The 22491-nt window shown below is 68.0% G+C and overlaps 1 protein-coding gene across 1 annotated transcript in view; it reads left to right on the top strand.

Moving 5' to 3' along the window:
• KIF1A (kinesin family member 1A) overlaps window positions 1-22491 on the top strand; it is a 69218-nt gene that overhangs the window by 29459 nt on the left and 17268 nt on the right. Inside the window, exons 15-34 of the mRNA XM_062202733.1 lie at window positions 723-856; window positions 1712-1791; window positions 1936-2011; window positions 2772-2851; window positions 2966-3072; window positions 3759-3842; window positions 5515-5695; window positions 5763-5835; window positions 5933-6026; window positions 7509-7657; window positions 8048-8226; window positions 9387-9524; window positions 15921-16039; window positions 17569-17654; window positions 18544-18682; window positions 18777-18945; window positions 19030-19120; window positions 20907-21025; window positions 21427-21482; window positions 22035-22143. Coding sequence (XP_062058717.1) covers window positions 723-856; window positions 1712-1791; window positions 1936-2011; window positions 2772-2851; window positions 2966-3072; window positions 3759-3842; window positions 5515-5695; window positions 5763-5835; window positions 5933-6026; window positions 7509-7657; window positions 8048-8226; window positions 9387-9524; window positions 15921-16039; window positions 17569-17654; window positions 18544-18682; window positions 18777-18945; window positions 19030-19120; window positions 20907-21025; window positions 21427-21482; window positions 22035-22143 — 2263 coding nt within the window. The remainder of the gene's footprint in view (window positions 1-722; window positions 857-1711; window positions 1792-1935; window positions 2012-2771; window positions 2852-2965; window positions 3073-3758; window positions 3843-5514; window positions 5696-5762; window positions 5836-5932; window positions 6027-7508; window positions 7658-8047; window positions 8227-9386; window positions 9525-15920; window positions 16040-17568; window positions 17655-18543; window positions 18683-18776; window positions 18946-19029; window positions 19121-20906; window positions 21026-21426; window positions 21483-22034; window positions 22144-22491) is intronic.

The following is a 22491-nucleotide window of genomic DNA, read 5'->3' as shown; positions in this document are numbered from 1 at the left end:
CTGGTAGGTGTGGGCCCTCTGGTGGGGGGCACAGGCTCCCTGGTGGGTGTGGCCCCCTGGTAGGTGTGGGCCCCCTGGTGGGGGGCACAGGCTCCCTGGTGGGTGTGGCCCCCTGGTAGGTGTGGGCCCCCTGGTGGGTGTGGCCCCCTGGTAGGTGTGGGCCCCCTGGTGGGCGGCACAGGCTCCCTGGTGGGTGTAGGCCCCCTGGCCAGCAGTGCAGGCTCCCAGGTGGGCATGGGCCCCCTGGTGGGGGGCATAGGCTCCCTGGTGGGTGTGGCCCCCTGGTAGGTGTGGCCCCCTGGTGGGGGGCACAGGCTCCCTGGTGGGTGTGGCCCCCTGGTAGGTGTGGGCCCCCTGGTGGGGGGCACAGGCTCCCTGGTGGGTGTGGCCCCCTGGTAGGTGTGGCCCCCTGGTGGGCGGCACAGGCTCCCTGGTGGGTGTGGCCCCCTGGCGGGCAGCACAGGCTCCCTGGTGGGCTGGGGCTCCTGGAGGTCTCGCATGTGCTTGCCCTGGGCCGCGGGCTGCTGCCGCGCTCGCTGTGCCATGCTTCGTGCCAACTCCTGGCTGCACCTCTCGCCTCTCCCCGACTCCGTGTCTCTTTTCTCTCCCTCCGTCGGTCTGTCCGCCCGGCCTCCCTCCCATAGACGCGTCCGACCTTGAGAACAATAACCGCGGCCGCGGCGGGGCGCAGCCGAGTGAGGCCCCTGACAATCTCTCCACAGTGACCGACGCCCTGGCGGGCATGAGCCCCTCGTGCTCGCTGTCGGCCCTGTCCAGCCGCGCGGCCTCCGTGTCCAGCCTGCACGAGCGCATCTTGTTTGCCCCGGGCAGCGAGGAGGCCATCGAGAGGCTGAAGGTGAGGGCAGGGCTGGCCGAGGGCGCTTCCCAGAGGCGCCTCGAGAGGAGGGAGGGCCGGGTCGTCCTCCTGGGGCCAGGGTGGAGCAGCAGCAGGTGTCTCGGGCATGTGGCCACCAGGTGGACCCTGGCCTGTCCCCGGCCCACCCATGGCAGCCAGGGAAGCCCAGTGGCTTTAGGGGTCCCTGGACTGATGGACAGAAAGTGCCCGTGAAGGACCCTGGGTCCCGGTGTCGGGGCTGCCTGTCCCCGAGCACCAGCAATGGAGAGGGAAGTCCCCAGAGCCACACACCCAGGGCCCGGTCTCTTCTCAACTCTAATCGCGTCCCTGGTCCTTGTCTCTGGAGCATGAGCCCGGTGTTGTCTGCAGGGGAGAGGGAGCCGCAACCCCCAGCCCCCAGTGTCCCCACAGTGTCCTTGCTGGGGTGCAGCAGCCTCCCCGCCGGAGCCGGCCCCCGCTGTGCAGGCCCCAGCTTCCCCCTGCTGACACCCTGGTTCCCAGTGGCCTGGCTGGTTTCAGGTGTCCACTCCCACATTGCTGCAGTGCCGGCCGTGCAGGGGGTGGGGGGTCGGGCCGTGGCCCCAGAGACGGGGGTGCTGAGGCCTGGAGGCTGGGGTGAGGCGGGGCTGCGGGTGCCTAGGTGCAGGGGCCCCTCTGGGGCATGGGGTCCATGGACAGTGAGGAGGAAGGACGTGGAAGGAGGGTGCTAGTGCCGGGAATGGACAGGCAGTGCCGTGGGAGCAACGTCTGCCGGGCATGTCTTTCTCGCCCCCTCTTTCCCTCCACCCCCGTGCCTCGGTGGCCCGGGGGTCTGGGCCCTGGCCCAGGACCCCACGTGCTCCGTGTTGCCCCCAGGAAACAGAGAAGATCATCGCCGAGCTCAACGAGACCTGGGAGGAGAAGCTGCGGCGCACGGAAGCCATCCGCATGGAGAGGTGGGCGCCCCGGCCCAGGCAGCGGGCTCCATGCAGAAGGGCCGGTCCCTGCCGGGGGCGCCTTAGCTCGCTGACCACGGGGGCCTGCTGGCTCTGGTGAGGCCAGTCCTGGAGGCACCTGCTGACCCCAGCTCTGTCCCCCAGGGAAGCTTTGCTGGCTGAGATGGGCGTGGCCATGAGGGAGGACGGCGGCACCCTGGGCGTGTTCTCTCCCAAGAAGGTAGGGACCCGGTGGGCCAGGGCCGTGAGGCCACCCTGACTTGGAGACGGAGCTGGTGGAGAGCTGGTGTTGCTGTGAGGAGGGGGCGTGGTGGGCACAGCTGGATCGTCCTCTGAGCGGGAGACCTGCCCTCTGCTTTTTCAGCGGGGGGCATTCCGTGGTTTTGGAACATTGATGTGGGGTCTTAGCCACCTAGGGTGTGGAGCCAGCCCCCAAGGGGAGAGCCGGGCTGGGAACCACTTCCGGGCCGGAGACCTGAGACTTGTGGGGCTGAGTCACTTGTGGGTAGGGCCTGGGGGCCCAGAGCTGGGAGCCTGCTGGCCCCTGGAGTGCAGCTGGAGCTGGGGCTGAGTGGCTCCAGCGGGGACCCTGGCGCTCACTGGCTCACAGGTCCCAGGGCTGGGCTGGGCCTCGGGGGTCTTTGGGGGCCCTCACTCTTCATCGCGTATGTGGATCCTCTGCCAGGAGGAAGTGGCTCGTGCACCTGGACCCCCACTCCGGCCCCTTTGAGACTGGGAGGGCTCCTCAGCCAGGCCCAGGTGCAGGGCGGGGGAGGGGGCACCAGCCCACACCAGCAGGCACGAGCAGCCTTCCCACTGTGTCAGACTGCTGCGTGCCACAGGAGTGCCCAGGAGGGCGCGGGGCAGCAGGCACCTTGTGTCCTCTGAGGACCGGTGGTGTCTGGCGTCTGGGAGAGGGAGGCGCAGCGGCCAGCCTGGGCTCCTGCCCTTACCAGGGGTGACCCTCCTGCCTCCCCCAGACACCACATCTGGTCAACCTGAACGAGGACCCTCTGATGTCGGAGTGCCTCCTCTACTACATCAAAGATGGCATCACCAGGTGAGGCCCCGCGCCCGCAGTCATGGCGCCTACTGGGCCCAGGGTGTCTCCAGATGCGGGGGCTGGGCGGGGCTGCCGGGCAGGGCTGCCGGTCTGATGCCCCCATCCCCCCAGAGTGGGCAGGGAGGACGGCGAGAGGCGGCAGGACATCGTCCTCAGCGGGCACTTCATCAAGGAAGAGCACTGTGTGTTCCGGAGCGACTCCAGGGGCGGCAGTGAAGGTGAGCCCCCGCCCGCCCTCAGCCCCGAGTCGGGCTTCCGGACGGTTCCGTGGGGGGGTGTGGCATCTGGGTGCTGGGCAGGGGTGGGAGCTGCTGGGGGAGCGAGCCCCTTGGGAGGCTCAGCATGGGACACGGGCGAGCTGTCCCTCCTCTTAGCCCGTGCCAGGGCCGCCAGCCAGGAAGCATGGCTGAGCAGAGAGCCTGGGGAGCAGCCACCTGTCCACTCCCTCCGGACAGCAGAGGGGCCACGCCCATCAGCTGGCACTGCTGTCGCGGTGACAAGCCTGCTGGGCCCCTGGGCTGTCGTGGCGTGTGAGGACCGGATCCGCAGCCCGCTGTCCACCCGGACACGGTGCTGAAGGGTGCTGGTGACAGCTGGCACTCCCAGAATTCTCCTCTGTCCACTGAGCCCCGAGCCCCTGCCACTTGCTCCTTGGGTGAGCCCGGTGTCGGGTGGGTCAGGCTGGTCTCAGTCTCTGCCTGAGACCTGGCCGGGGCCGGGGGGCTCAGGCCCAGCAGCCTCCCGGGCTCTCACTGGCCCATTTCCTCCTCTGCCGCTTGGGCTGGGACCCCTGCAGCCCCCTCTGAGGCCACACAAGGGGCACTGGTGGCCAGGCTCTGTGGACAGCAGTGGGGAGGGAGGCCTGGCACCAGCTCTCACCGGCCTCCCTTTCTCTGTCCTGCAGCCGTGGTGACCCTGGAGCCCTGCGAGGGGGCAGACACCTACGTCAACGGCAAGAAAGTGACAGAGCCCAGCATCCTGCGGTCAGGTAGGGGGGGCTTGGGGCAGGGGAGGGGCCCGAGGTGACCGGTCAGGTAGAGACCAGGAGGGGGCATGGGGAGGCGGAGGGGCAGGCAGGGGCACGAGGTGGCCCCTGTCCTCCTGTCCCAGTCACCCCATCTGTGTGTGAGACCCCAGCTGTGCCCCAAGATGCTGGGGCCCCCGTGACTCCCGCCCCCTCTCTGGGGGGTATACCAGGCAGAGATGGCCACGCCCATGGCACCAGGCCCTTGAGCCAGTGAGCGGACAGTGGGGTGAGGGGAACCTGGGCTACGGCGGGCAGCCCTGGACAGGTGTGGTGAATGACTGGGGGGCGGCCATCGGCAGCCGTCCTGACTGTTCCCATGGGAGTGGTGTTCAAGTCTCATCTTCAGCGCCAAGCACAAGGCGTGCGGGGGCCTGGCCCGGGCGGTGCAGATGGAGGGTGCGGCGACTCGGTGCTCCCGCGCACGACGGGGCTGACGTCCAGGAGCCGGCCCCTGCGGCCGTGGGGCTGGCGTGGCAGGCGTGTGGCCACGGCTGAGAATGCAGGCAGGGACTCGAGGTCTGTGCCCGACTGGACGAGGCCCACGCTGCCGCTTCCCCTTCCGTCCAGCCAGCTGCTGGCAGGCCGGGCCCCGCGCCAGAGCCCCAGCGACACCCACACAGCCCGCGGTTGCCTTGCTGGTGCCGCAGCCCGGCCCGGCAGACGCACGAAACCCACCAACTGCCAGCCTCCACCAGGCGTGAGGGCCAGGAAGACCCTCGCCCCTGCCCTGAAGGGCATGTCCACGAGTCTGAGCTCCTGCCTTTGGGGCCCCCAGGGAGGGCCAGGGGCCCTCCTGAGTTTTGGGGTCACCTTGCCAGCCCGTATGGGAAGACAGGCACAGTTAGGCCTAGGTGGTAGAGGCAGGGCAAACACCTGATGCCAACCCAGGGTGAGCCTGGTGCCCGGGGTCCCAGGGTCCCGGAGGGCACACCTGTTCCCGACCCAGGGTGAGCCTGGAGCCCGGGGTCCCAGGGTCCCGGAGGGCACACCTGTTCCTGACCTGGGGTCATCTGGTGCCCGGGGTCGCAGGGTCCCAGAGGGCACACCTGTTCCCGACCCAGGGTCATCTGGTGCCCGGGGTCGCAGGGTCCCAGAGGGCACACCTGTTCCTGACCCGGGGTCAGCCTGGTGCCCAGGGTCCTGGGGTCCCGGAGGGCACACCTGGATTCCCAGCCCCGGGTCAGCCTGGTGCCCGGGGTCCCGGAGGGCACACCTGTTCCCGACGCAGGGTGAGCCTGGAGCCCGGGGGTCCCGGGGTCCCGGAGGGCACACCTGTTCCTGACCCAGGGTCATCTGGTGCCCAGGATCCCGGGGTCCCGGAGGGCACACCTGTTCCCAGCCCCGGGTCAGCCTGGAGCCCGGGGTCCCGGGGTCCCGGAGGGCACAGCAGAGGCCCACGTTTGCAGCTGCTGCTGGCTGCTGCGCTGGGAGTGGCCTGAGGAGGTGGATTTGAGGGGAGGGGGCGGCAGGTAGGGCTTGGAGCTGGGGGCAGGGGGTAAGGTGCTCCTGGTGGCCAGGCAAGTGTCCGAGGCCCAGGTCCAGCGAGGGCCCGCACCCCTGCCTCTGCTCTCTCCTCCCTGCTGGGGCCGCCGGAGACCTCAGGTCCCCCAGGCCAGCCGTGCTCTGTCCCCAGGAAACCGTATCATCATGGGTAAGAGCCACGTGTTCCGCTTCAACCACCCGGAGCAGGCGCGGCAGGAGCGGGAGCGCACGCCCTGCGCCGAGACGCCCGCCGAGCCCGTGGACTGGGCCTTCGCGCAGCGCGAGCTGCTGGAGAAGCAGGGCATCGACATGAAGCAGGAGATGGAGCAGAGGTGAGGCTGGCTGGGCCCGGCGCGCCCCGCCGCCCCCGCCCCTGCTCACCCCCGCCCCCACCCACAGGCTGCAGGAGCTGGAAGACCAGTACCGCCGGGAGCGGGAGGAGGCCACCTACCTGCTGGAGCAGCAGCGGCTGGTGAGCGGCCGGCCCTCGGCTGGGGGTGGGGGCGGCCGGGCCTCGGCTGGGGGGCGGGCCCGGGCCCGGCGAGAGCCACGGCCTTGCCTCTTCGCAGGACTACGAGAGCAAGCTGGAGGCCCTGCAGAAGCAGATGGACTCCAGGTACTGCCCAGAGGTGAACGAGGAGGAGGAGGAGCCGGAGGACGAAGGTGAGGGCCTCCCGAGGGCACCAGGTCAGCACCTCCGCCCCGGGGTCAGGTTCTGTGCCAGGGGAACTGCCTCCTGGCCCCAGGAAGGATTATGGGGCCTGAGCTGCACAGGTGCATGTGCGTGTGCACGCGTGCGCACATGTGTGCTAGCACCAAGGGGGCCAGGGCTCTCTGTGCCCACAGCCTGCGGGCGTGCACCCCGTTCTGTGTGTTGTGGAGACCACCAAGGTCAAGGTCCGCCCTGACCTCGGGATCCTGAGTGTGTGCTCGGTGGGGGCTGGCCCCTCTGGCCACAGTGGGCAGTGGGCGGGGCTGGGGCTATAGGTCCATGTGCACTTGGCATCCAGCAGCTGGCCACACTGACACGCTCACACACACACTCACACACACTGACACACTAACTCACACACACTGACACACACACATTGACACACTAACACATGCACACTGACACACTGACACACTAACACACACACCAACACACACACTGACATGCTCACACACTGACACACACACTCATACTCACACTGACACACACACTGACATGCTCACACACTGACACACTAACTCACACCAACACACTAACACTGGCACACACACTGACACACTAACACACACCAACACACATGCTGACACACACACTGACACACCAACACACACACTGACACACACACCACTCACAGACATACACATCTCACACTCACACATTTATACACACTGACACACACATGCACTCACTCACATTGACACACTAACACACACACACACCAACACACACTGGCACTGGCACTAACACATGCACACTGACACACTCACACTGACACACATCACACACAGACACATCTCACACGCATTCACACACACTGACACACTCACACTCACTGACATGCTCACACTGACACATGCTGATGCACACCTCACACACACCTCACACACTTCACACACCTCACACACTCACCAGTCCAGTGAGATTCCTTCTCAGAACTCAGAGACTCTGGGTGGGAGGGGCAGCTGAGGGGCAGTGGTGTGAGTGGGAGGAGGAGCAGTGGTCTGGGAGGGAGGAGGGGCAGTGTTGGCTCCAGGAGGAGCCCCCGGCCTTTCCCCTGAGGGCCCAGTGGACAGACAGGTGCGTGGCCTGGGAGGGCCAGTCCCACCCTGTGGGCACCATCTGCCCTCCCGCTCCCTCCCACATCCCCGCCCCCACTGCCGAATGTGGCTCCCACCCTCTCCTGGCACAGAGCCGCCCTGGCCCGGGCTGGAAGGGGTGCCTGGAGCCTCAGCCAGGACAGGGGCCTGAACCCAGCCCCCCTGGCCACGCCAGCCTGCCCCCTGCCCCCCTCAGGCCACAGGGACCACGGTGGGCATCGGTGTCCAGCCTGTGATCTTGTCATCCGGGCGCCACCCTGTGGGGTCAGCCAGGGGCCCCTGCAGTGCCGGACCCGGGCGGGGCGTGGTGGGCAGTGCTGTGGCCTCTCCCTGCAGTTCAGTGGACAGAGCGGGAGTGTGAGCTGGCGCTGTGGGCCTTCCGGAAGTGGAAGTGGTACCAGTTCACGTCCCTGCGGGACCTGCTGTGGGGCAACGCCATCTTCCTCAAGGAAGCCAACGCCATCAGTGTGGAGCTGAAGAAGAAGGTGCAGCCCCCCTCCCCGTGCAGGCACTGCCCCTCCCCTCCCCCTGAAGCCCCACCTTCCCTCTACAGCCCCTCCCCTCCCTCTGCAGGACCTGCCCCTCCCTCTGAAGCTCCACCCTCCCTCTACAGCCCCTCCCCTCCCTCTGCAGCCCCACCCCTCCTTCTGAAGCCCTGCCCACCCAGCCTGGGCCACTGGAAGTGTGGGCAGTTGAGGGTGGCCCTGGGACCAGCTGGGGTGGGCTCATCACCCTCTGTGCCCAGGGCAGGCATGGCCATTGGGGCTGATGGAGCAGGTGGCACTGTCCAGTGGACTCCGGGGGTGTGGGGCTGAGATCCAAGGTGGCAGGGAGGCCCTGGCCTGGCTGACCGGGGCCGTCTCCCTCCTGCCCAGGTCCAGTTCCAGTTTGTCCTCCTCACCGACACGCTGTACTCCCCACTGCCTCCGGACCTGCTGCCCCCGGAGGCTGCCAAGGACCGGGAGACGCGGCCCTTCCCCCGCACCATCGTGGCCGTGGAGGTGCAGGACCAGAAGAACGGCGCCACCCACTACTGGACGCTGGAGAAGCTCAGGTGGGCTGCTGGGCAGTCGAGGGGCCGGGGCTTCCTGGCGCGGGGACGGTGGATGCGCCGTTTCTCCTGCTCTCGTTCCGTGGTCACGTGTGGCAAACAAGGAGATTGGGGCAGAGGCCAGGGGCCAGGAGCTGTGGCAGTGTTCCTGGTTCGAGGACTTGTGTGGGAGGAGCCCAGAGGGCCTGGGGGCGCGCTGTCCCCCAGGCAGCCAGAGCCGAGAGAGGCAGGGAGGGGGCAGCTCCTGTACCCCGGACACTTGCGGGAGGTAGAGGCGGACCTGGGGCAGCGGCTGGCCAGGGAGCGGGAGAGGGAGAGGGCAGCCAGGGACCGCCTGTCCGCCCCCTGCTGGACAGGAGGGCTCCTGCACCGCACACACTCCGGCCTGCGCCAGGTCTCACCGTCAGGCCGAGAGGCACAGCCGGGCATCACTCAGTCCGCGGGCGGAGAGGAGGCAGCGCGTGGTCGGGACTGGGAGGGAGCCAGGGGCAGGCGGGGCAGGGGACCAGCCAGTCAGAACCGGGCTCCGGGCCTCAGTGGCGTAGGCAGGACTGCTGGTGCCGTGTGAGAGGAGGTTAGAGAAGGGGGCGGTCTGGGTGTGGGCCCCCTCCCGCAAGGTGCTGCCCCCGGGGAGCTGCGAGACGGGAGGGGCTCCCGGAGCTGTGAGTGACGCAGTGACCGCTCTCAGACCCTCCCCTTTCTGGTGCGGTTCAGCTGCTCGCACTCACGTCCATGCACCTGCAGGCACTCGCACACGACAGTCAGACAGGCACTCTGCATTGTGCAAACACAGCCTGGTGCTCACCCCCACTGCACTCCGCTCGTGCTCACCCCCACTGCACTCTGCTCATGCCAGGCAGACGCTCACCTCGTCACTCGGGTTGGCCTGAGCCCCCCCCCCCCCCCCCCCCCCGGGCACGGCCCCTGCATTTCTTTCTGGGGTAAAACCTTTGCAGCCTTTGCGTTGAGCTCTGCTCGGGGCGGCTCCTCCCTCCCCCAGTAGCTTCCCAGCCGTGGACCTCGGCCACCCTGGGGGCAGTCAGGGGTGAGCCTGTCGCTCGCGGTGGCTCAGGGGCTTCCTGCAGTGCCCCTCACCCCGCCCAGGCCGCGTGACCCCGCTGCAGCTGGCCTGGACCCCGGTCCTCACGCTCTGCCCCCTGCAGGCAGCGCCTGGACCTGATGCGGGAGATGTACGACCGAGCGGCCGAGGTGCCCTCCAGCGTGGTGGAGGACTGTGACAACGTGGTGACCGGCGGAGACCCCTTCTACGACCGCTTCCCCTGGTTCCGGCTGGTGGGCAGGTGGGCGCCTCCTCCCGTCCCTGGCTGAGAGAGAGGGTGGGGGTCCATGGGGACAGGAAGTGGGCCTCCTCCTGAGGCCTGGAGCCCCCACAGGAGAAGAAACCCAGGACGCTTTCCCATCCCAGCCCCACCCGTGTACCCCCCACACCTGCCCAGGCCCTACCAAGCCCCCTCTGGCCCACGGTAGCCTGGTTCTTCCAAACTACCTGGGAGGGGGTCTCGGCACCGCCCACCCACACCTGCAGTGCAGGCCCCTGGGTCCACGTGTGAACATGGGAGGCTCCGTCACCTGCTGGCCTTGGGGTGGGAACATGAGGCGGAGCTGGGTCCCCAGCCCCCGTCCTCCCGTGGTCCCTCTCCTGGGCTGTGTCCAGCCCTGCACCCACACGGCCAAGCTCTCGAGGTCCTCACGCAGCGCCAGCTGTGCCCGGCCAGGGCCCCTGTTCTCACCCACACCTCCGGTGCCTTCCAGAGCCTTCCAAGCCTTCCGGCTGGCCACACATGGTCTCTTCCCAAGCCCGGGGACGGGGGCATTTTGCTCCGTGTCCTGGCGGCTGCGTGTCGGTCTGGGTTGACAGCAGCCGCCCGCCCGCCCCGGCCCCGCCCACCCCGCGAGCGGCTGTGTTAACTTCTCTCTGTCTTGTCGCACTAACCTCAGTTCAGCCATCTCTGGCTGCAACAGCTACCCTCTTCTCAACACATGCATGAGCGAGCGCATGGCTGCTCTCACCCCCTCCCCCACCTTCTCGAGCCCCGACTCCGACGCCACCGAGCTTGCCGAGGAGCAGAGCGTGGGGGAGGAGGAGGAGGAGGAGGAGGAGGAGGAGGAGCACCTGGAGGACGACGTCTTTCCGGAGCACACGCTGTGCGACGGCCGGGACCCGTTTTACGACCGGCCCCCCCTGTTCAGTTTAGTAGGAAGGTTGGTGAGGCCGAGCACAGCATGCTGGGAAGGACCCAGCTCTTTGGCGCAGGAGCACTGCCGCGGGCCGAAGCCTGGGCGAGGCAGGCTGAGGGGAGGGGCCTGAGGGAGCCTGGGCTCCCCGCGCGTCCCCAGGGTGGGGCTCTGGCCCAGCAGGGGTCGGTCCAGTTACAGGAGAGGCAGAGTGCCCGGTCTGGGAGCCCCGGGGTAGCTGCGGCTCAGGTCCCTGATGCCCTCCTTGTGCAGGGGCCTTGGAAAGCGAGGCCCAGCCGCCCGCGGCCCGGGTGCCTGGCCCCTCGTCCCGGGGCTCGGCGTGGTCCTGGTGGGAGTGGCTTCACTTCCTTCCACGGCTGTCGGGAGCAGCTGTCTGTGGAGGAGGAGCCGGGCTCAGAGGGGCCGTGCTGAGGCCGGGGAAGCAGCCGGCCCCCTCCCCCCACCCGAAGCCTGGGGGCCTGGGCAGACCCTGGCCCACTAGAGGAGAGCACTGTGTCCCTGATCCTCCTGGCCCACTGCCCACGGCGGAGTGGAGCTGCTGCTAAGCCCTCCTGGACGATGCGAGAGGCGAGGCCAGGAGGTGGGCGCGGGCCGTGGGGACGAGCCCTGCCCTGCAGCCACGTTGGACACGTGCAGCCTGCGTGGGCAGCAGGAGCCGGAGACCCAGCTGCAGTGGGCAGTGGCTGATGTCTCGAGCTCACGTACATCAAGAGGCTCGAGATAATTTTAAATAATTAATAATAATTTAAAATAATTTAAAATCAATAATAATTAAAAATAATAATTCTAAATCTATTTGCTTGAGAGGCAGGGAGAGAGAGAGAGATCTTCTATTTGCTCTCATTCCCCGAGTGCCCACAGCAGTCAGGGCTGGGCCAGGCCGGAGCCAGGAGCCCAGGGCTCCACCCCAGTTCCCCTCGTGGGTGGCAGGGGCACAGGACTTGAGCCGTCACCTGCTGCACGTTAGCGGGAAGGTGGCGCCGGAGCAGCCAGGACTCCCCTGTGGGGGCCGCTGCCCAGCCCAGCCCTAACGGCTGCACCAAATGAACCCCTGGACTGTTTTTCATAGCAACCCCCCTTCTGGATCCTGGCCAGGCCAGGGAGCGGGCAGCCCAGCGCCAGAAGGCTTCGGTGGCCCCTGGCCCCGGAGTTAGCGCTGGGCTCACTCCGGCCCAGGGAGGTAGCAGGTGCCTGGATTTCTGCGAGTGTCGTGGGGGTGGTGGGCCGGCCTGCTGGGGACAGACGTCACAGCCGTCCCCCTCCGAGGTGCTGGGCTCTGGACATTCTACGGGGGCCGAGAGAGGAAGCAGACCCCAGGCCAGCTCCACGCAGGCCTCTGGGTGTCAGGGAGGCAGTGGGCGGGGCTCAGGAGCTGCAGGGGTGGCACACTGGGAGAAACGGGCGTGGGCTCCTGCAGTGTCGGCCGGAAAGAGCTGGGTCCTTCCACCGTTTCTTTCCCCCCTCGTGGATTTGAGATTTTACAAAACCACCAAACCAGACGACGGTCCTCGCCGAGAGGCCCGGCCCCCGTCCAGGGCGGCCTCTGACGGCCTCGTGGGCAGCCATCCCGGTCTTTTTGTTCTGGCTAGAATTGGCTTCTCCCGCGCAGCGGCTATGCAGGCCCAGCCTGGGAAGGACCCACCGGGATTTGCCTTTTATCCTGGTAGCTGCTGGCTCTCGCCAAAGCTTCAGCAAAATTGGGTGCCCACTTTTGTCCCCTCTGGAAAGGCTCCCCGGGTCCCAGCATGCATCTCTGCACCTCACCAATCTGTGGTTAGCGCTGCCTCCTCCCTCCCGCCGTGCCGTGTCTGCCTCTGCCGCCTCCTCCCCCGGGGTGGGTTACAGTCTGCTTCAAGGTACACTCGCCTCGTGGCAAGGCCAGTCCTGTGTGCAGAGCTAGGGGCCTTGGGGGCCTGGGGGCGGGCGGGGGGGTTGGTGTCTGCTGCCCAGGGAGAAACTGGGCCTGGGGGCATGGCCGGCCGGGGCAGGGCTGGGCTGGGCTCTGGCCCCCTGGTGGCGGCAGGGACGGCTCTGGCACCTGCAGGCAGGTGTGGGGAGCCCAGCCTGCCCCCCGCGAGGGCCGTGAGGCCTGGGCAGCCGCAGGCGGCGCTGCCTCCTCAGCCCCATCGTCCTATGCCCCAGCTGTATCCGTTGGGCGAGCCCCACACGTGTCAGGCAGCTTCCAGGCCTGGCCCACACCCGGTGGCTGGTGCTTGCCCTGGGCACAGCGGCTGTGGGGGTCCCAAGGACTCCCTCACCATCACCAAGCGGACTGGGATGGGTTGGGGTCAGCCAGTGAGGCTACCTTGGCTTCTAGAACACTTGGTGCCAAGCTGCCAACACAGCCGTGACCCCGGCCTGGGCGCCCAGGGCGAATGCCCCGGGAATGTGCCCCTGCCCTCGGTGGGGTTGTGAGGTCAGGGAAGGGCAGGAGGGGCCCAGCCCCCAGGGTCGCTGTCACTGTCTCAGCACCAGCCTCCTACCTCGGGCAGTGGCTGCCCCAGCCGGGTCTAGGTGTGACGGGCTGGTTCTGTTAACAGAACTGTGGGCAGTGGAGCGTGGCCAGCGCTGGGTGAGTCAGGCAGGGGCTGGCTGCGGGTTCAGGGCCTGGGCTCTGCTCTGTGCCTTGGTTCCTCTTTCGAAATGCTGCTTCAGATCTCTGTGCCATCGGGGATCCTGGCCTGTGCACCCCTAAGGAGCCACGGTGCCCTGCTGGGGACACAGCCCTGGCCCTGACCCCGACCCCGACCGCGGAGGCTCCGTCCCTGTGAGTGCTTGCCAAGGCGCTGGCCGCTGTGGGTCTCCGGCCTCCCTGGCCGCCAGCTTGCTCACAGGGGCTTGAGCCTGGTCCGTGAGCCCGGCCCCCACCTTGTATGTGGGAAGCTGCATCTGGGCTGTGCCCGGCTCCTGAGCCCGTGGGTCAGCCACTCATGGAGGCCACACTTGGCTCCTACCCAGCTTTCACCAGTAGGGGGCACTGTGGGGACAGCCGGGCCTGCCCTGTCTCAGCCTCACTGCTTCCTGCCCTGAACCCCCAGCTGTCCAGGGCCCGGGGGAGGTCCCATCAGGTCAGTGCCCAGAGGCCCTCTGGTTGCTGTGGACCCTGGCAGGGGCCAGTGCTGGGCCAGTGAGGGGCTCCAGGGAGACCCTTGCAGTGGCATGAGGTCGTGGAGGAGGAGGAGGGGCCAGGCTGGCGCCAGGTTGAGTCCCTGCCGTGGGGAAGAGGAGCAGGGTCAGGGCCCCGCTGGGAGGAGCCCCACTCGCCCCCCTACCTGGCCCAGTGCCCCTCTGGAGTCCCTTGTCCCTCAGGACAGCGGGGGGGGGGAGCTCGCCGGCTCCCAGACCCCCCACCCAGTGTCCCCCTGGCTGGCAGGCTGTAGACTCCCCTCCGTGTCCCCCATCACCTGCCTTCCTGGCTGAGACCCCAGGCCTCTCTGCTCCTTCCCCACCCCTGCACCCACCCAATCCTGACTTCCTGCCTTCCCACCGGCTCCCGTGTCCACGTCCTGTCCACCAGCTCCCGTGTCCACGTCCTTCTCTGCCCACCGGCTCCCATGTCCACATTCTGTCCACCAGCTCCCATGTCCACGTCCTTCTCTCCCCACCGGCTCCCATGTCCACGTCCTGTCCACCAGCTCCCATGTCCATGTCCTGCCCACCCACTCCTATGTCCACGTCCTGTCCACCAGCTCCCATGTCCACATCCTGCCCACCCACTCCTATGTCCACGTCCTGTCCACCAGCTCCCATGTCCACGTCCTTCTCTGCCCACCGGCTCCCATGTCCACATTCTGTCCACCAGCTCCCATGTCCACGTCCTTCTCTGCCCACCGGCTCCCATGTCCACATTCTGTCCACCAGCTCCCATGTCCACGTCCTTCTCTGCCCACCGGCTCCCATGTCCACATTCTGTCCACCAGCTCCCATGTCCACGTCCTTCTCTGCCCACCGGCTCCCATGTCCACATTCTGTCCACCAGCTCCCATGTCCACGTCCTTCTCTGCCCACCGGCTCCCATGTCCACATCCTGTCCACCAGCTCCCATGTCCACGTCCTTCTCTCCCCACTGGCTCCCATGTCCACATCCTGTCCACCAGCTCCCATGTCCACGTCCTGCCCACCCACTCCTGTGTCCACGTCCTGTCCACCAGCTCCCATGTCCATGTCCTGCCCACCCACTCCTGTGTCCACGTCCTGTCCACCAGCTCCCATGTCCACGTCCTGCCCACCCACTCCTGTGTCCACGTCCTGTCCACCAGCTCCCGTGTCCACGTCCTTCTCTGCCCACCGGCTCCCGTGTCCACGTCCTGTCCACCAGCTCCCATGTCCACGTCCTTCTCTGCCCACCTACTCCCATGTCCACATCCTGTCCACCAGCTCCCATGTCCACGTCCTTCTCTGCCCACCGGCTCCCATGTCCACATTCTGTCCACCAGCTCCCATGTCCACATCCTTCTCTGCCCACCGGCTCCCATGTCCACATTCTGTCCACCAGCTCCCATGTCCACGTCCTTCTCTGCCCACCTACTCCCATGTCCACATCCTGTCCACCAGCTCCCATGTCCACGTCCTTCTCTGCCCACCGGCTCCCATGTCCACATTCTGTCTACCAGCTCCCATGTCCACGTCCTGCCCACCCACTCCTATGTCCACGTCCTGTCCACCAGCTCCCATGTCCATGTCCTGCTCTCCCCACCTACTCCCATGTCCACGTCCTGGCCCACCCACTCCAAGCTGGTCCCACACCCCCTCGTGGGGTGCAGTGCGGTTAGCCCCTCTACCAGGGGTGGGTTCCCAGTCTGAGCTCACCCGGACAACCCTCCTGTGCCCGGTCCCTGTCCCCAGGAGATCCTGAGTGCTGGGGCGAGGGTCCTCCAGGGCCGCCCGTCCTCCTCGGAACATAGCACACACCCTGGTGACAATGGCCTGGGCCTGGGCTGCTCCCGGCACCAGCAGGGGCATCACGTGGGCAGCGCCCTGGGTCCGGGTGCTCCCTTCCACCAGCCTGCCTTGGTGCCATGTGGGGGTGCCCCGTCCCCCTGACCCGCCGAGCGTCTGCGCCGTTTGTGGAAGGGGCTCTGGGGGAGTCGTGCCCATCTGGGGAGCCCGCCAACATCCAGGGCCCCGGGAGGTGGGGGAGGCGGAGGCGCTGCCAGGCGCCCGTCATAGCTGAGAGTCCTTGAAGCAGGCTGGAGCCCCCAGCGGTCTCTGGTCAGAGGGCCTGTGCTCGGCCTCCGCCGTCCTCTGCCCACTGCGGCTCACGCCCTCCTCCTCCTCCTCCTCCTCCTCCTCCTCCTCCTCTTGCACCTCCTCCCGTCTCCCCGAGGGAACCCCCGCCCTGCCTGTCCTGCCTGCCCCCGCCCGCCCTGGCTGTCTCGCTTTGCTCTGCTTTGCAGCGTGTTGTACGCCGGCCGTGCTGCCGCCGCTGCTCCTGCCGCACGCGCTGGGGGTAGCGCTGACCGCGGCCTCTGCTCCCCCAGGGCCTTCGTCTACCTGAGCAACCTGCTGTACCCCGTGCCCCTGGTGCACCGCGTGGCCATCGTCAGCGAGAAGGGCGAGGTGAAGGGCTTCCTCCGTGTGGCCGTGCAGGCGATCTCAGGTGTGTGCGACTCGGCGCTGTGGGCGGCCCTTGGTTCTGCCTCCTGAGCCCAGACCCTCCGAGCCCCCTCCTCCCTTCAGGAACAGCCTCCCCACTGCCCCCCTGGGGAAGACTGCAGACCCCGCCCATGGCCCATTACTGCAACATCTCTGGGTATTGGTCTGCTCACTTGTTAATGGAACCAGGGTCAGCACATCCCGCAGCGGGACGTTCACCCACCCCTCCCTTCCTCACCCACACGCCTCCCTGTCAAGGGCCTTGGCCACGTGGGCACCCTGGGGAGAGCGTGGAGGGGGCAGACAGACTGGGCAGCTGGCTGGACGGGGCGGGGACAAGCTCAGGACCCCAGCCCCCAGCCAGGTGTCTCCGTGCCCCCTCCTGAGACCCCCCTGCACTCCGAGATCTCCAGGTCTCTCTCCTGAGATGGCCATAGCCCTCTCGACTTGCACGTGACCCCCCGGAGATGCCTCATGCCCCCCCCACCCCGACACACACTCGGATGCCTGGCCTCCGCTGTGTCCTGATATCCTGGCCACTTTTGGGGATTTTAGCTCCACCTCGTGATTTGCTTAACTGGACCCCTCTGTCAAATCCTCATGGGCCCCCAACTTCTGAACGCTCCCTTAGCTCCCCCCGGCGGCCCGGGAGCCTGCTCTCGTCACTGCTAGCCCAGGGGGACTGGGCACATGAGGTGCACTCTCGTCTCGCCAGGGCTGCTCCCGCTCTGCAGGGCCTCTCACGGACCAGTGCAGGTGTCTCCACTCCTCCCTGCTACCCTCACAGTCAGACCACAGTCATCCCCACCCGCCCCACCTGTCCCCACCTGAGGGGGCCGCTGGGGTCCCTGTGGCTGGCGTTGGAGCTCTGTGAGGCGTACTGCCAGGGCCACCAGTCAGGCAGGTGCCCAGGTCAGGGACCCCCAAGTCCCTGTGTCCCCTGGTCACACAGGGAGGTGGCTGCTGCAGGGGCCCTCCCCTGCACCGGGTCCCCAGGCCTCCTGCTTGGGTGGCACCTGTACCGCCACCTGTGGCTGCGGTGCCGGTTGTCTCGGCACCGAGCCCGCCAGCTGCAGGCCTGGCTGGGTGGCGGCAGACCAGCTGCGTGGTGGGGAGGGCCGTGAGACTGTCCCACGGCCCATGTGGGGCTCGGGGAGGACAGCGGAACCTGGCACAAACCATCAAGTGCCCAGGGGTCAGGGTGGCCAGCAGAGCCCAGGGCATCTTGAGGCCACAGGAAGGGGTGGGAGAGTGCTGGAGGCTCTGCAGGCCAGGGCACGTAGGAGCCGCCTGGGGCCGTGCAGTGACCAGGTGGGTGGCCTCCGAGAGGTGGAGCTAGCAGGTCCTGGGGCAATTGTCCAGCCCCTATCAAAGAGCAGGTCCTCCTGTGGGCCCCGGGCAGCGCAGACTGGGGCGTGTGGGGCCAGAGCCTTGCCGCCTGCTGCGTGTCCTGTGCCCTCACCCTCGGCCTGGCCGCCCATGCCCCCCTGGGGACCTTCGGGGCCCTGACCGTCCGCATGGTTTCTCTCACAGCTGACGAGGAGGCCCCTGATTACGGCTCTGGTGTCCGCCAGTCGGGCACCGCAAAGATCTCCTTTGACGACCAGCATTTCGAAAAGGTACGAGTGGGGCTCAGGCTGCGCTGGGCTGGGCCACTGCTCTGGGCCTCTGAGGCCAGGGTCCTCCCATGGCTCTGTCCCTTCCTGTTGGGAGCACACCACGCCCCTCCCCTGGTTTGCATGGCTCATCGGATCCAGCCATCTCCCACCAGGGCCACCCTTGGCCTGATCCGGGCCAAGCACAGGGTGGGAGCAGAGCTGAGAAGCCCCAGGCTCTGACCGCCCTCCTGGGCCGCCTCTGCTCCGCTCTCCTAGCACCTGCGTTTGTACTGCCCCTCACCCGGCCTCCCTGAGCCTCGTGCTCATGAGAAGAGACCCAACCCAGAGCTCCCTTCTCCCAGGGGAGACTGCAGCGGGGACCCCCATGCTGGGACCCCATGCAGCACCCCCCACTCGGCCCCCCATGCTGGGCCTCCCATACCTGGCCCCCCACAGCACCCCCCACACTGGGCACCTAACACAGCAGCCCCTGCACTAGTGCCCAGTGTCTTGACTGAGGCTGGGGTGTGCCCCAACCCCTTCCCTCTCCTGGAGGGGGTTCTCAGAGCTGGGGACATGCAGGACAGAAGACTCACCAGCCTCCTGCCCATGGGGGTGGGAGGGGCCAGTACTGAAGGCACGGTCAGCTCCCCAGTCCCCAGGGTCCCCCTCCAGGGCCTCACGGAGCTGAGAGGTGGGAGTGAACCCAGGAGGCCCAGGGAGGGGCGGGCTGCCTCACAGATGTCCACAGGTGCCCGCAGGCCCCAGGCAGCACCGCCGTGGTGGGCTCTGATCTGTCCCCCACACAGCTCCAGTCCGAGTCCTTCCCGTGGTGGGCTCTGGTCTGTCCCCCGCACAGCTCCAGCCCGGGTCCTGCCCCGTGGTGGGCTCTGGTCTGTCCCCCGCACAGCTCCAGTCCGAGTCCTGCCCCGTGGTGGGGATGTCGCGCTCGGGGACCTCCCAGGAGGAGCTTCGCATCGTGGAGGGCCAGGGCCAGGGTGCGGACACAGGGCCCTCGGCCGACGAGGTCAACAACAACACCTGCTCGGGTAGGTGGCCCACCCGCCGCCTGTGGCCCCCCACCTGCGCCGCCGCTCTGGGGCGTGGCCGGCAGGTGCCCTTGCTCTCCCCTTGGCCCCGTAGCGGTGCCCGCGGAAGGCCTGCCTGACAGCCCCGAGAAAGCCACGCTGGACGGGGCCCTGGACGCAGCCGGGGACCACCTGCGCCTGAACAGCACCTTCACCTTCCGCGTCACGGTGCTGCAGGCCTCCAGCATCTCCGCCGAGTACGCCGACATCTTCTGCCAGTTCAAGTGAGCGCACGAGGCAGGCTGTGCCCGGGAGGCGGTGGGCCCTGGCCCGCCCCACCCGGCCACGAGTCTCTGTCCACTTTGCAGCTTCATCCACCGCCACGATGAGGCCTTCTCCACGGAGCCCCTGAAGAACACGGGCAGGGGCCCCCCTCTCGGCTTCTACCACGTCCAGAACGTACGTCGGAGCCCCTTCCCCTCCCTCCAGCCACCCGCTCCCTGAGACCTCTGCTCGTCCTCCCCGCCCCTGCCTCGCCCTGGCAACACCGGCCTGGTGCCAGGAGCCAGCAGGGCCCCAGGGCCGAGGCCTCCTGTGCCAGCAGGGGTGTGTGGGCTGCAGCCGGCAGCAGGGCCCCTGGGTGGGTTTAAACTTGAGAGCTCCCACGGCGAGTGGAGGCAGACACAGACACAGCGTCCAGTGCCTTGGTGCCCAGGGTTTGTGCTGAGAGCTGGGCCCTGGCCTGAGCTCCAGGGGTGAGGAGGAGAGGCGACCCCTGGGGCTACGGAGCCCTCGGTGCCATCCTGAGAGGTCGGGAATGACCAGGAAGCTCAGCGTCTCAGCTGGGCTCCCAGCGGCCCAAGAAGGGGCCAGGGCCAGCTAGCCAGGAGTCCCTGGGCCGGGCGGCCATTGACAGGGTCTCTGAGCTGAGCCCCTGGGCCGGGCGGCCACTGACGGGGTCCCTGAGCTGAGCCCCTGGGCCGGGCGGCCACTGACAGGGTCCCTGAGCTGAGCCCCTGGGCCGGGCGGCCACTGACAGGGTCCCTGAGCTGAGCCCCTGGGCCGGGCGGCCACTGACGGGGGTCCCTGAGCTGAGCCCCTGGGCCGGGCGGCTCCCTGGGCTGCTGGGTGGGGCAGCCGCTGCCCGGTGGGCAGCCTGGAGACCTGCAGGAGGCCCACAGGTGGGCGGCTGAACCACAGGACTGTGTGTCCTCACACCTGGAGCTGGAGTCCATCCTGAGGCCTCCAGAGCCCCCTGAGCCTGCTGCCCCTCCTGCGAGTCTGCGTCGGCCCCCTGTTGGAGGGGTCCCCCCAGCAGCCCGGGGACCTGTGGGAGCCGGGTAGTTTCGAGACACAGCCGCCTCTGAGGCCGGGGGGGGGGGGGGGTGGACTTCACCGTGTGAATGGGGAGGGGGCTGTTCACCCTGGGCTCTTGGGGAGTGGACCCTAGACGGTCACTACCAGGGACCCCTCCTCAGGGCTATGTTCCATCTGCGCCTCCTCTGACCTGGGTGTGTGCCGGGTAGACCTCTGGTGTGGTGGGGGAGGGGAGTGCTGGCTGGGGACCTCCCAGCTGACCTGGGTGTGTGACAGGCAGACCCCTGGTGTGGTGGGGGAGGGGAGTGCTGGCTGGGGACCTCCCAGCTGACCTGGGTGTGTGACAGGCAGACCCCTGGTGTGGTGGGGGAGGGGAGTGCTGGCTGGGGACCTCCCAGCTGACCTGGGTGTGCCGGGCAGACCTCTGGTGTGGTGGGGGAGGGGAGTGCTGGCTGGGGACCTCCCAGCTGACCTGGGTGTGTGACAGGCAGACCTCTGGTGTGGTGGGGGAGGGGAGTGCTGGCTGGGGACCTCCCAGCTGACCTGGGCATGTGCCGGGCAGACCCCTGGTGTGGTGGGGGAGGGGAGTGCTGGCTGGGGACCTCCCAGCTGACCTGGGTGTGTGACGGGCAGACCTCTGGTGTGGCGGGGGAGGGGAGTGCTGGCTGGGGACCTCCCAGCTGACCTGGGCATGTGCCGGGCAGACCCCTGGTGTGGCGGGGGAGGGGAGTGCTGGCTGGGGACCTCCCAGCTGACCTGGGTGTGTGACAGGCAGACCCCTGGTGTGGTGGGGGAGGGGAGTGCTGGCTGGGGACCTCCCAGCTGACCTGGGTGTGCCAGGCAGACCCCTGGTGTGGTGGGGGAGGGGAGTGCTGACTGGGGACCTCCCTCCCTGTGGACACGCGTGGCTGTGCCCTCTTGCCCACAGATCGCGGTGGAGGTGACCAGGTCCTTTGTGGAGTATATCAAGAGCCAGCCCATCGTGTTTGAGGTCTTCGGCCACTACCAGCAGCACCCCTTCCCGCCACTGTGCAAGGACGTGCTGAGGTCAGCCGCCGGCCCCTGGCGCAGGGCTGCGGTCCAGGGCTGTGTGCCCGGGGTCGTTCAGACCCTGGCCCTGTGCCTGGCCTCCCTCTCTGGGGGAGAAAGAATGGGGGCTGGGAGGGTCTCCGGGGGCTGTGGGTAAGGTCTCCAGCGCAGACCCCCCGGGCGTGTGCAGGGGATCTGGGAAAGGCAGGGCGGTGACAGGCATTGTCTTGGGGGCCGGGAGGTTCTGGGCCGGGGACTGCTTCCTGAGGGGCCCCCTCCCCAATCCGAGCTGCGGGAGGGCCTGAGTCCGTGGTCTCTCTGGGCTGGACAGAGCGGGAGGGAGACAGGGACAGGATGGGGCTGGCAGCCCTAGGCCCCAGGCCCAGCTGAAGGTGGCCTCTTGCTGGCCCTCTCTGCAGCCCCCTGAGACCCTCACGCCGCCACTTCCCCCGCGTGATGCCGCTGTCCAAGCCAGGTAGGCGGGGGCCCGTCCCGTGGTGCTGCGAGGCGAGACCCAGGCCGCGTGGGTGGCGCTTTGCTGGTGACGGCTCCTGCTGGCCCAGCGCCTGGAGTCTGGGGCTCTGTCCAGCGTGTTCCCAGGGTGGTCAGCTGCCCCACGGTGACCCCTGGAGCAGGGCTGCCCAGAGTGGACCTGGTGGGGGAGGGGACGTGGAGAGCCGGGGGAGCTGAGGACAGGGCCGTGGGGCCAGGCCGAGTGCTGGTGCCGTGGGTTGTGGCTGATGTCTGGTGCAGGCCGCGCGGCACAGAGAGGGTCCCCGTGCGGCCCTGAGCAGGCATTTCCGCCTCCCTGCCGCTGCTGGGGCCTCCGGCCTCTGCCCTCTTCAAGGGCCTGTGCCCAGGCGTCGTGGCCATGGGCTCCTCCCGCTGGTGGGGGGGCAGCCGGAGGTGAAGGGGAAGCCTGGCCGTGGCGTCCACGCTGTTTCCCCGGGGGCATGAGAGCTGCCCCCAGCTCCCCTGAACACCTGCTGAGTCAGGTCTCAGCCTGCGCCTGCCTCCCCTCCCCCAGTGCCCGCCACCAAGCTCAGCACGCTGACACGGCCCTGCCCCGGGCCCTGCCACTGCAAGTACGACCTGCTGGTCTACTTCGAGATCTGCGAGCTGGAGGCCAACGGGGAGTGAGTGCTGGGCGGGGCGGGGCGGGGCGGGGCTCCCGGGGTGGGGGGCGGGGCTCCCCAGGGGTTGTGGGGGTGCCGGGCTCCCCAGGGCTAGCGAAGGCAGGGCTCCCCAGGGGTAACAGGGACAGGGCTCCTCTGAGCTTGTGGGAGGAGGGAGAAGGCCGTGGGAACGGGACAGAGGTGGGCCAGGATGGCTTGTCCTTGTGCTAGGGATAACAGATGAGGGTCCCTGCCGTGTGGGGCTGGGGCCCTGAGGGTGCTGGGCTCTGGAGTGATTGAGGATGTTTGAATGAGGCTTGAAGGAGGTGGGGGGGGGGGGCGGTCCGTGGCGCTGCAATGCAGGGCCAG

This window comes from Lepus europaeus, chromosome 1 (genome assembly GCF_033115175.1).
Source record: "Lepus europaeus isolate LE1 chromosome 1, mLepTim1.pri, whole genome shotgun sequence".
NCBI classification, from domain to species: domain Eukaryota; kingdom Metazoa; phylum Chordata; class Mammalia; order Lagomorpha; family Leporidae; genus Lepus; species Lepus europaeus.
This window is presented reverse-complemented; position numbering and strand designations above follow the sequence as displayed.